The 12,589-nt window shown below is 32.2% G+C and overlaps 5 protein-coding genes across 5 annotated transcripts; 4 read left to right on the top strand and 1 right to left on the bottom strand.

Annotated features, from left to right (window-relative positions):
* Nucleotides 1-96: 96 nt before the first annotated feature.
* On the top strand, nt 97-1,965 carry TPHA0C03270 (uncharacterized protein; the record flags this gene model as incomplete). Its single annotated transcript, XM_003684865.1, has 1 exon — nt 97-1,965. One exon carries the CDS (start codon nt 97-99, stop codon nt 1,963-1,965), a length of 1,869 nt encoding a protein of 622 aa, XP_003684913.1.
* Nucleotides 1,966-2,988: 1,023 nt separating this feature from the next.
* TPHA0C03250 (uncharacterized protein) lies at nt 2,989-4,914 on the top strand (the record flags this gene model as incomplete). The annotated part of the gene is made up of 1 exon (XM_003684864.1): nt 2,989-4,914. The coding sequence occupies one exon, from the start codon at nt 2,989-2,991 to the stop codon at nt 4,912-4,914; it is 1,926 nt and encodes a 641-aa protein (XP_003684912.1).
* A 185-nt stretch (nt 4,915-5,099) lies between these two features.
* TPHA0C03240 (zinc metalloproteinase family protein) lies at nt 5,100-7,193 on the bottom strand (the record flags this gene model as incomplete). The annotated part of the gene is made up of 1 exon (XM_003684863.1): nt 5,100-7,193. The coding sequence occupies one exon, from the start codon at nt 7,191-7,193 to the stop codon at nt 5,100-5,102; it is 2,094 nt and encodes a 697-aa protein (XP_003684911.1).
* A 1,262-nt stretch (nt 7,194-8,455) lies between these two features.
* TPHA0C03230 (uncharacterized protein) lies at nt 8,456-11,368 on the top strand (the record flags this gene model as incomplete). Its single annotated transcript, XM_003684862.1, has 1 exon — nt 8,456-11,368. The coding sequence occupies one exon, from the start codon at nt 8,456-8,458 to the stop codon at nt 11,366-11,368; it is 2,913 nt and encodes a 970-aa protein (XP_003684910.1).
* A 347-nt stretch (nt 11,369-11,715) lies between these two features.
* On the top strand, nt 11,716-12,579 carry TPHA0C03220 (uncharacterized protein; the record flags this gene model as incomplete). The annotated part of the gene is made up of 2 exons (XM_003684861.1): nt 11,716-11,732; nt 11,829-12,579. The coding sequence occupies 2 exons, from the start codon at nt 11,716-11,718 to the stop codon at nt 12,577-12,579; spliced, it is 768 nt and encodes a 255-aa protein (XP_003684909.1).
* Nucleotides 12,580-12,589: the final 10 nt, after the last annotated feature.

Genomic DNA, 12,589 nt, shown 5'->3' with positions numbered 1-12,589 from the left:
CATTTATAACATTAGTTTTATCTATTATTTTCTTTTCTTTAATAACGATAGGGTGTTAATATAAACTATAACAGATAGAATAAGGTGAGTTCAACAATGTCATTGCAAAACACGCTTTCTTCAAATATATCAGATTATTTGTCTCAGCAACAACAACAACAACAGCCATCATTATCTCTAAATAACAACAATATCCATAATGAAAATATACAAAAAGTAATACCATCAGGTTTGGATTTACCGAATATTGTTTTAAGCAGAAATTCTCTAACAAACACATCTATACGTAGAGTCTCAAAATTGAATCAAGCAATTAAAAGTAATAGCATAAATAAAACAAGTGGAACAAATGTTCAACAGGACCCAAGATCCCCGTTAGTTATTTTAATTCCAACAAATTCACAACCTACCGATATTCTTGCGGCTAGATTCAATGCATGGAGAAGTATTATTAAATCATTGATTGGATACTTAACAGAGTTTGCATCTGTGCAAGATGAAATTGTCAGGCACAATTTAAGGTTGCTACAGGCAATCAATTTCCCATTTTTCACTATAGAGAATCAATATCAACCAGCTCAACAAAATGATAAAGTATTACAAAACTTTTTTATACCATTTGGCAATGGTTCAATTCAAGATCTGCCTACAATTTTGACCAAATATCATAATTCAATGGCTGCATTCGCATTGAAGGCATCTAAAGAGCTGACTTCTGATTTAATACCGAGACTAGAAGATCTAAGAGGAGATTTATCGGTGAAGATAAAAGAAATCAAGTCATTAGAATCTGATTTTAAAAATACATGTGATAAGCAACTGCATATAACAGCAAATTTGTTAAATAAATTTGAAGAGTCGATTGACGATTGCAAATTTGGTAACACTAAAAAAATGAATGATCCGTATTTGAATAAAATCATTTTAGATAGGCAAATAAAAAAGCAATTGACAGAAGAAAATTTTCTTCATGAAGCTTACAACAATTTAGAGAATTCAGGTTTAGAACTAGAGAAAGTTATTGTAATGGAGCTTCAAAATGCGATAACCATTTATGCAAGATTAAGTGGACAAGAATCACAGTTAGTGTTTGATAAATTAATAACAACACTGGATTCCAGTATTTTATCACAAGACATTGGTTTTGAATGGGAAAACTTTATTAATTCAAATTTGAATAACTTCATTATACCAAATTCACCAATGAGAAAATTTAACGATATAAGTTACAAAAATATGAACAATCCACTTAATAATGAAATATTCTCTGCATTTTTTGATAAACGTTCGAAATATCTAAAAAATTACTCTATAAGTTGTTTTGTATTATCTGGCAGTTATCTTCATGAATTTAAAACAGCAGATAGGAAAAAAGATTTAATCCCAATGAGCTCAATTCCATTAAATGAAATCATCTCAGTGGAGAGTAACGACATTAACAATAATAAGAAAAGTAAACCTAGCGGACATGGTTATAAAGTTACAATCCAATGCACAAATAACAGTTTAATCAACAGAAGAACGAATATTGTATTAAAAACAGATTCATTGAACACATTAACCACATTTTACAGGCATCTTAAAAATCTAATCAGTATGTCCAACGATTATAAGAAGAAATGTCAATATTGCTTGGATAATACTACTGAAGCATCCTCATCATCACCTCTGTCAAAATTCAACACCAATGAAAACACCATTGACGTATTAAAATCAACATCAACAGATAATACAACAAGATCAAGGACATTACAAAATAAAGATCTCCAACCAACAATTACCAATGATATAGTCAATGATGTTGACCCGGATACTAGCATTCCAAGACTCGATAATCAAACAAACACCATAACAACAACATCATCAATACAAGATATTAATAACGATTCGCAATTAAAAGCAAATATACCATCGAACATCTATATTAGGAACATGGATGACACGTCGACTATCAATAATAAATAAACTAAGCAAAACTAAACTAATTTATAAAAACACTCGCAACGTAATAGAAGACAATTTCACTATCGTCATAAAAGCAATATACAGTAGCTTAAATGACTCTTCTTTCTTGCTTTTCTTATATATAAATAAATTTTACGTAATTTTCATTTCTAGAAAAGACAAGGGAAGCCCCGCACAGAAGCGGGGACGAGATGAAAGGACCAATTAGGAAATTTGTGGGGGGCCAAAAATTAGCAAAGAAACAAAAGCAGAAACTATAACAAGAATGTTTAAATTAGTAAATTAATTTAAATTTAAATGACACGAAATGAAAAAATGAGATTTATCGAAACTATCCCACTTTCTCTTCCTCCTCTTTTCCATCCCTCGCCCCACTAAATGCAAAGATTTGTTTAATCCATTAAGAAGGTAATTACGAATATGGGACATACAGTGAAAGGTTTCGAAACCAGTACGTTTGTGGGAGAGGATGTGTATCTTCAAAGGTTACAAGAAGGAATTGACAACATAAAGTATGACTGTGTCTGAAATATTGAGTTCTGAAAGACGAAGAAATAATGATTGCCTGTTGAACAATGGATGCATTACATTTGTCAGAGATAAGTAAGAGCCAGTTCATTGTCATAGGGTCATACATTTTAATAACGTTACCATATATTGGAAATGATCGATTGATTGATCGGCTTTAGTATTATATTTTTGTGTCATAAATGGTTAACATAATTGATCTTCATTCAGTTTGAGTTATTATTATAGTTATACTATATAGTTTTATTTTAGCATGCATATATAGGCGGCTAAAATATTGTTGCTATTAATTATATATATTTTATATAGTGAATTCCGTAAATGATATTATACAAACATATATAAATATATATGTTTGTTAAGTTAGTTTTTGCTTAAAATAATTCAGTCGTATTTATATTAATTTACAATGAATTTATCTATTCTCATAATTGTTAATTAAAAACACCAAAGGTAACAAATTCTGAAACATAAGATAAAGTCAAACAATATACAATGGACTTTACTCCAAAAAATACCCCCTTACAGACGCCTTTCACAAGTGACGTTAACATAAATCAAATTCAATCACAAACACAACCGCATACGCATACACAAACGCAAAATCAGGTCGATAATAATAAAATAAATAAACTGAAGCTTAAAGTTAAAGATAAAAATGTCAATTACAGATCTTCCTCATTTGATATACCAGGTTTAACAAAATCTAAAAAATCTCCATATGGTTTACTTACAAATGATGACATTGAAAAAAAATTAATCATTGTAATGTGTGGTTTACCTGCATCTGGTAAATCATTTATTACAAATAAATTATCAAGATATTTAAATTTTATGATGTTTAACTGTAAAGCATTCAATGTTGGTAATACAAGAAGAACTTTTTCAAAAGAAAATAAATTAGAAGAACAAACTTCTGATTTTTTTAATGCTAATAATGAAAAATATTTACAGTTACGGGACAAATGGGCATTAGATACTTTGGAAGAATTACTAAATTATTTATTGGTAAAAGATGGTGCTGTTGCTATTTTTGATGCTACTAATACAACAAAGGAAAGAAGAAGATTATTATTCCAACAAATTAAAAATAGGTCAAATAAAATTAATGTTGTATTTCTTGAGACAATTTGTTCGAATGAAGAACTGACTAAAAAAAATATTAAACTAAAAATATCTGGGCCAGATTATATATATAAAGATCCAGTTGATTCATTAATTGATTTTGAAGAAAGATTAAAGAATTATAAAAAAGTTTATGAGTCAATTGAAGACAGTGAAAATTTATCTTATATTAAAATGATAGATGTTGGTGAAAAAATAATCACTTATAAATTAAATGGGTTTTTAACATCTGAAACCTTATATTATTTAATGAACTTTAATTTGAATGAAAGAAAAATTTGGATTACAAGAAATGGAGAAAGTAAATATAATTTAGAGGTTAAAATGGGTGGTGATTCTTATCTAACAAAAAGAGGTAAAAAATACTCAAAAGCGTTAAAGAATTTTATTGATGACCAAAAACTTATTGAACAAAATAATTATAAAATAAAGTCAGATGAAACTCAAAAGAAAGAATATTTAAGAATGATTGAAAGATATGGAGAAAATAATATTACCATTGATACGAATAATGAAGTAGAAGAAGTAGAAGAAGAAGAAAATGATGAATTCCATATTTGGTCTAGTATGAGGAAGAGAGCTATTGAGAGTGTCCAATATTTTGATGAAAATAAATATCAAATAAAACAAATTAGAATGTTAGATGAGATTAATGCTGGCGATTTTGACAGTTTATCACATTCTGATTTTAAAGAGTATTATCCAATAGAATTTGAAAAGAAACAAAATGATACACTGAGATACAAGTATCCCGGTAACGGCGGGGAATCATATTTAGATGTCATTAACCGCCTACGGACAGTAATCAATGAAATTGAAAGATTAAAAGATAGTGTTTTAATTGTGACACATCCTGTCCCAGCAAGAGTGCTTTTAGGTTACTTTTTAAACATTAGTAAAGACATAATTGCTGATATTGATATACCCCTACATTGTGTTTACTGTCTGGATATAAAACCTTATGGAATATCTTGGTCGCTATATGAGTATGTTGAGAAATTGGATACATTCGTTCAATTGCCCCAAAACTCAATAAATACTACTAAAGTAAAAGAAGTCGGATTGGTCTACAAAGAAAAACATTACTCTGAGATTCCAACCAAATTAGCCAGAACTTTAAGCAATGAAAATAATTGCTCGAGTTTAATTCATAGAAGTGTAAGCTTTGATTCTTTAGTGGACCTTCCAATGAGCCCAAATGTTAATAAATATATCATTAAAAAGAACAAGCATTTGCACACCATGCCTTTAAGTAGAAAACCCTTCACAAAAGATGATTTTGAATATTTGAAATAAAATATATATTTTAACAATTTATAGACTAAAAAAACTCATTTATTAAAATTCATGTATATATTACGTAACACATAGTTAACAAGTAACTTCTTTGCGAAAAATATAAATGAAATCCAAAATAGTTAAAATCCTAAGAGTGTAAGAACTTGCATTTAAGTAGAGTAAACAAATGATCTGACGTTTATTTATATGTTACCATAAACTATACCAATCGCATCCATCCAATTACTTTTTCTACCATATATACCCAAAATTTGTTGACCATGAGGTGCCTTCAACTGTCCAAGACTACCACCATTTGCGTTCCCAAACATAGGACTGCTGCGTCCACGGCTTGTTACAATCTGTATACCATCAATCCAAGCGCCGCATCTGACATTGAACTCTTTGATGATCTCTCCATTTTCCAAGTTAATGTCACTAAAATTCGTTGTCTCATTGCCAATTAAAACATTATATGTGTTTTTATCATTGATTGAAAAATTCTTCATCGAATCCTTCAAACCGCTAACATAAGTTCTTGGAGGGATAGATGGTGGTTTATTTGGATCATCTGTTCTTTGGTAAAATCGTAGACCATCAAGGGCACTGCCATAATATACTCTTACCATTGTGATATTTTTAATATTGATCGGTATGATGTCAAATTCACTACCTCTATTTGAATTACCTAACAATGGCGATTTAATACCTTTAACATTACCAGGGTAGTTGTATTTAGCCATGGAAATAGTAGAAATATTTAACAGATTTGGGAAGTTGTCAAATGTTTTATTAGGGCCATTTGTGCACAAAATACCAATTTTAAAATCATTAGCATGTTTTTCAAGGTGATTTGGCGGGATTCTAGATCTTAAATCTTGTAACGATAGAATCACCTCCTTTTGAGTTCCTGTTCCACCCAAGGATTTTGGTAAATATTCAATATAAGCTCTTGTTAAATCGCCACATATTATTTCAATACAATATATTCCACCTTCAGATTTAATCATGCAAGACCCATTCCCTAATGGAAATAATGCCGGTTGCGTCAAACCATCTGAATTTATCTTAGAAGGTCGCAAAAATGAAGGATCATAGAAATCCTGGGGCAGAGTGAAAGATGGATGATACAAAAATCTTAATAAATCTAATCTATGCCAAGTACATTCTTCTCTTGGATATATTGGTGGTTTTGCACCGTTTGAGTTAGTTCTGAGACAGAATGATTCTCTTGTCAAAAATGATCTATTCAACCTGACATAATCTCTTAACATCACACCATTTTCTTCATGCGGACATCCTAATAAATGTCCAATCTCGTGCATAAACGCTCCCATAGTAACTACGCAACATTCCCAATGAGACCCACATTCATTACAATCATTTGCAACTTCCTTAGTAGAACTTTTAGTAGTATCTAACATATAAGGTAATAATTGTTCCATACATGTTGGCCATGAATACATACCATGAGAACCAAATATAGCCAATTTAATATCAGATGTACCACCACCTAACGCAGCATGACCTGTAATCATCTTACCGTCCCAATGAGTATCCATGAACATTACAGCAGCTTGAACTGGTTTTTTTAAGCCTGGTTGATTGAAAAACTCACTTCCTCTAACACAATTCATTGCAATATCAAACAAGCCACCCGAATTCTTCGCATCTTTATTTTGTTGTGCAATGTTATAGTCTCTTATTTCTTTAGTAGTTTTATCAGATCTCAAGATATGGATCTTGATAGTGTTTCTCATTTCTTGGCTTGATTGGAAGATAGTATCCAATGCGTATTCCTCTACAAATTGAAAACATCTTTGACCAAAACCTGCACGTAACATCTGTTCATTAGTGAACGCTTGCATTAACCTACCTGCCATTCTCAGTTTTCGAATAGCCAGATCTAGGTTATTACCACCTTCCTTCTGTATCTGTGACTTTGGAGAATCGAAAAGCAAAGGAGAGTCTCTCGCTATCAACAGACATAAATGAACAGGTAAATTTTGGTACATTGGAGTGTAGATACATTTGATGATTTTGAATAAATTTGTGTCCGTAACCATCGTTAGCGTATTTTCACCTGGTTGCAAATGACAAGTGATCTTAAAAAAATTCTCATCTACAGGATAGGTTAGAGTAGGAAGCGATTGGTGTTGTACTTGGATGGTTTTGGAACCATTGTTGCTCAAACATTTACCATGAATAATAATACATGGAGAAGTGACAATAGCAATTTCTTGCAAATTAAAGATTTCTAGTTGTTCCTTTTTTTTGGTATCTGGTAAAGGAGGCATTATCTTGAAAGTTTTCTGTATCCAGTTAGTGTATCAGTCAAGGACTCCGATATGCACATCGACTAATACTAACAGACGATTTTATATAGTGAGAAGTATATATTTGAGTACCCTATTTCCTAGTTAGCCCATTGCTTCTTACTGTTATTTTTTTTCACTCTCCATTATAAGTGAAATTTAGGGTTTGTCGGAATCTGGAACAAGATTCCTTTTCAGATTCTGTATTTCCCAATATCAACCCTATTATAACCAAACAGCCCTAGGGTTACCTCAGCGTATACCACATCTGGACACAGAATCTAAGCATATACAGCCCAAAAAGATGTCTACGGAGAAGAAACAAATGCTGCTGATAATAACCAAACAAGAAGACACAGCAAATAGTAGTGGCGATTACTGATGTTTGCCAATAGACATGCATTTCATTAATATTATCTATACATATGCAGTGCATATGACCCAATGAAACATTTACCCGCCTAAACACAGGCAATTTACCCGCTCTCCTGCCAACAGGTAACCAGCTTGGCAACGTGTCACATTCCTTTCACAAGCGAGTCTGGGTAATACCAACTCGCTGGCCAGGGTAATGACAAACGCTCTCGCCCCGGGTCTCTCTCCTTTTCCCCCGATGTATCTCAAGTCAAAATCAACGGTACCCGGCCTTAAACCTGAGATCCCACCAGAAAGTAACGGTGTTTCGCCATGTTACCCGACTCTATCTCTCTCTTTTCAACGAAGTTTCCTGCTTTGTTTTAAATTATCTTAGTAGTAAGGAATAAGCACCACACAAGATACTCGGATAATATTATCTATGTATATAGTTGTAGTTACAGATATTGTATTCTATTATCCCACACTGTAAATTGGAAAATAACACAATATTATTTCTAAACAATTCGTATTTTATTTTATTTTATATTATTTTATTTCATTCTATCACATTTTATTACATTTTATTATATTTTATTTTTTAACAATAACATCTATATTTACATAATTCAGTTCAATTCGAGCCTTCTCTGCATGTATATATATTTATAATATTATTTTATTCAAAGTTTACTTTAAAGAATCCTTTGATATTCCAAATTCTTTTCAAATAATATATATAATTAATTCACCGTTAATTGTTAATTAAGAGATCCGTGTAATCCACTATTATATTTTAAACTGGTTCAATTGATACTGGTTGTGAATTGAATTTGTAATAGAAGCCATAAAGTTATACTAAAACAAACAAAAAATAACCAGGAATCCGTATGTCTCATAAGAAGCGTGTCTATCCGTCCATGGTGGGCTATTCTCAGGATAGCAATTATATTCAGCAAGGTACTCAAAACTTCTTGGGTGGTGATGTAGGTAATATTAATGCTAATATTCAAGGTCAAATGGGTTTCCCAAATGATCCCAATGCACAAATTTATGATCAACAACTAGGTCAAGACCATCATATCCAACAACAAGGTCAACAGCAGTACATGCAACAAGGTTTTGACCCATCGCAAGGTCAACAAGGGCAACTACAAGGGCAATCTATGCAACCTCTACAGGGACAACAAGGACAACCTCAACAAGCTAGGGTTTTCACTCCAGCTCAACAACAGTTGAATTATCAAATCGACCAAGCTGCCACTGTAATGAGCAATATGCAATTGCATAATGTACCAACTAGCGACCCAAGTATGGCATATCAACAACAACAGCAACAACAACAAATGGGTGGCGGCGCTGGAGCTGGTGCTGTTGCAGGCGGTTTGCCACAACAAAGCAACTACGGACAAAATCAAAATCAACAATTGAATTATTCAAAAACTAATAAACCAATGAACCAATTGTATCCAATCGACTTGTTAGTCGACTTGCCTCCTCCAATTACCGATTTGTCCTTACCGCCACCTCCATTAATGGTTCCTGCGGACAAAATGTTGGTCCCATCCGAGACAGCTAATACCCCTCCAGCTTATGTTAGATCCACTCTAAATGCAATTCCAAAGAATAGTTCTCTATTGAAAAAATCTAAATTACCATTAGCTTTAGTCATTAGACCTTATCAATTCTTAAATGACGACACCGAGGCTCCTCCATTAAATGAAGATGGTTTGATTGTTCGTTGTAGACGTTGCAGATCATACATGAATCCATTCGTCACTTTCACCGATCAAAACAGAAAATGGAGATGTAACTTTTGTCGTTTGGCTAATGATGTGCCAATGTTATTCGATCAAACTATGGGTGGCGGTGCTCCATCTAATAGATATGAAAGAAATGAAGTTAAACATGCTGTCATGGAATACATAGCTCCAAAGGAATACGCTTTGAGGCAGCCACCACCAGCTGTTTACTCTTTCATCTTAGATGTTTCACAAAACGCAATTAAGAACGGTTTATTGGCTACTGCAACTAGAACTATTCTAGAAACTTTGGATAGCATTCCAAATCGTGATGAAAGAACAAGAATTTCCATTGTATGTGTCGATAATTCTATTCATTATTTCTCAATTCCTGCTGATGAAGTTTCTGATCAAATTAAGATGATGGACATTGGTGACTTAGAAGAAGCTTTCTTACCAAAACCAACCTCAATGTTAATTCCTCTAATAGACCGTAGAAATAATATTGAAAAACTATTAAATATGATTCCAGAGATTTTCAAATTCAATGTAATGAACAAATTTGCATTGGGTCCAAGTTTAAAATCGGTATTTAATTTAATTTCAGGTATTGGTGGTAAGATCATTGTTATTTCATCTACCTTACCAAACATCGGTGTAGGTAAGTTATCTAAAAGAAATGAAGCCGGTGTTGTCAATACCAACAAAGAATCTTCTCAATTGCTATCCTGTCAGGATGCTTTCTACAAAACATTTGCTATTGACTGTTCTAAATCACAAGTCACTGTAGATTTGTTTTTGGCTTCTGAAGAATATATGGACGTTGCTACATTAACAAACTTAACTCGTTTCACTTCTGGTCAAACACATTTTTACCCAGGTTTCTCTGCTGCTCATATGGCTGATGTTACTAAATTCACAAAAGAATTTTCTAAGCACTTATCCATGGACTTATCAATGGAAACTGTCATGAGAGCTCGTGGTAGTACCGGTCTAAGAATGACTTCATTTTATGGTCATTTCTTCAACAGATCCTCAGATTTATGTTCATTTTCTACAATGCCAAGAGATCAATCATATGTTTATGAATTTAATGTTGATGAACCAATTACTACAGAATACTGTTTTGTTCAAGTAGCTGTGTTATTATCAGCTAATACTGGCCAACGTAGAATCAGGGTTATTACATTAGCCTTACCAACTACTGACTCCTTATTAGAAGTCTATGCTTCTGCCGATCAACTGGCAATGACCAACTACTTTGCCGACAAAGCAGTCGAGAAAGCTTTGAATTCAAGTTTGGAAGATGCTAGATTATTCTTGAGCAAGTCAGTTCAAGAAATTTTGGCCGTTTACAAAAAGGATATGGTAGTATCAAATACTGCAGGTGGTGCTCCATTAAGATTATGTGCAAACTTGAGAATGTTCCCATTACTAATGCATTCTTTAAGTAAACATATGGCATTTAGACAAGGTATTGTTCCAAGTGATCACAGAGCTATCGCATTAAACAACATTGAATCTATGCCATTGAAATACTTGATAAAAAATATATATGCCAGAGTATATTCGTTACATGATATGGTTGATGAAGCTGGTTTACCAGATGAAAACGGACAAATAGTCTTACCACAACCAATTAACGCCAGTGCTACCATATTTGAGAGATATGGTTTGTACATCATTGATAACGGTAATGAGCTATTCTTGTGGATTGGTGGTGATGCCGTTCCTGAATTAGTTGCAGATGTATTTGGTATTAATGACATTATTCAAGTTCCTATTGGTAAGCAAGAGTTACCAGTCCTTGAAAACTCTGAATTTAATGAAAGAGTTAGAAACATTATTGCGAAGATCAGAGAACATGATGACATTGTTACATACCAAACTCTTTACATTGTTAGAGGTGCTTCTTTAAGCGAACCGGTCAATCACGCCTCCGCCAGAGAAGTGGCTACATTAAGATTATGGGCTACAAGTGCTTTAGTTGAAGATAAAGTCTTAAACAGTGAAAGTTACCGTGAATTTTTGCAAAACATGAAATCAAGAATTAGTAAATAATTTTAATTAGCTTAATCTCAAAATAAGAACTGTTTTTGTGATAAATATGATTACAATAAATAAATAAAGATAAATTCTGTAAATTACAATTTATAAAACAATAAAATAAAGCATATAAATATAAATTAAACTATTATTATATTACCTTCAGGAATGATATTTATATTATTTCTTCTCACTCTGTAATATTTTTTTCCGTCACTGAAAATTCAACGATTAAAATATTTTGCGATGAGCTTCAATTGTATTTAAGAACGAAAAATGATTCGTTTTAAAGTTAAGAATGGATAGCTGTCTAGATACATATTTTACAAATAGAATTATATCAGTGATAACTACTACCAACAATGAATCATCTGAAAATGTATGTAAACATTGTATTTTCCAGGATAAATAAACGCAGTGTCATCATCAAACAATTTTACTAACATATTTATTTTACGAAATATAATAAATCTAGAGTATCGAGAAAAGATCTATATGATGAACCCTTTTCTACAATAGATGATGAATCATTAGAAGGCAATAATAGAGTAATTTTAGCAGAACCAATCTTTGAAATAGTTGAAGTTGACAATATAAATAATAAGGAAGATAGTAATAAGGGAGATAGTAATAATGAAAATGATGATGAAGAAAATAATCAGGTTCACGATGAATTTGATTTCCCACTATTCTCATTTGGAGCTTCTTTCCCCATCAGTAATGTTGACCAGGTAGAGACAAATTCAGAAGACATTGCGGGTAGAGGAGGATCAGAAGTTAAACTGATGAAAATTTCTTTAAGAGAACCGTCACCTGAAATTACAAATACGGAAAGACCTGATTCTTATTACTTTGCAACATATACAGAAGATGACAAACGAAATTTTGAGAAAAGTGCTATAGAATTTGATGCTATATTCGAAGATAAAGCTATAAATATTAATAGACCAGGGAAGAAACATAAAATTATTGTTCTTGAGGATTATAATAAAAAGATAAATGAATTAAATGAGAGAGCAAACATACTAAGGAAACGAAGACCAGGTAAGAAACAAAGGGTTGCTAAAAAGTTGGCAAAGGAAAAGATTAAAGAACGTGAACAGCTACTGAAGACACTGAAAAAGGAAAAGAAGAAGATGTTTAATAAACGTGGTGGTAAGAAGAATAAAAAGAAGGAAACGTTGAATCCATTAAAAGATGCTGCTGCAACCATAATTCAGAACTGAATAATCTATA

This window comes from Tetrapisispora phaffii, chromosome 3 (genome assembly GCF_000236905.1).
Source record: "Tetrapisispora phaffii CBS 4417 chromosome 3, complete genome".
Lineage (NCBI taxonomy): Eukaryota > Fungi > Ascomycota > Saccharomycetes > Saccharomycetales > Saccharomycetaceae > Tetrapisispora > Tetrapisispora phaffii.
Note: the sequence above shows the minus strand (reverse complement) of the source record. Positions and strands in the feature narration are given on the sequence as shown.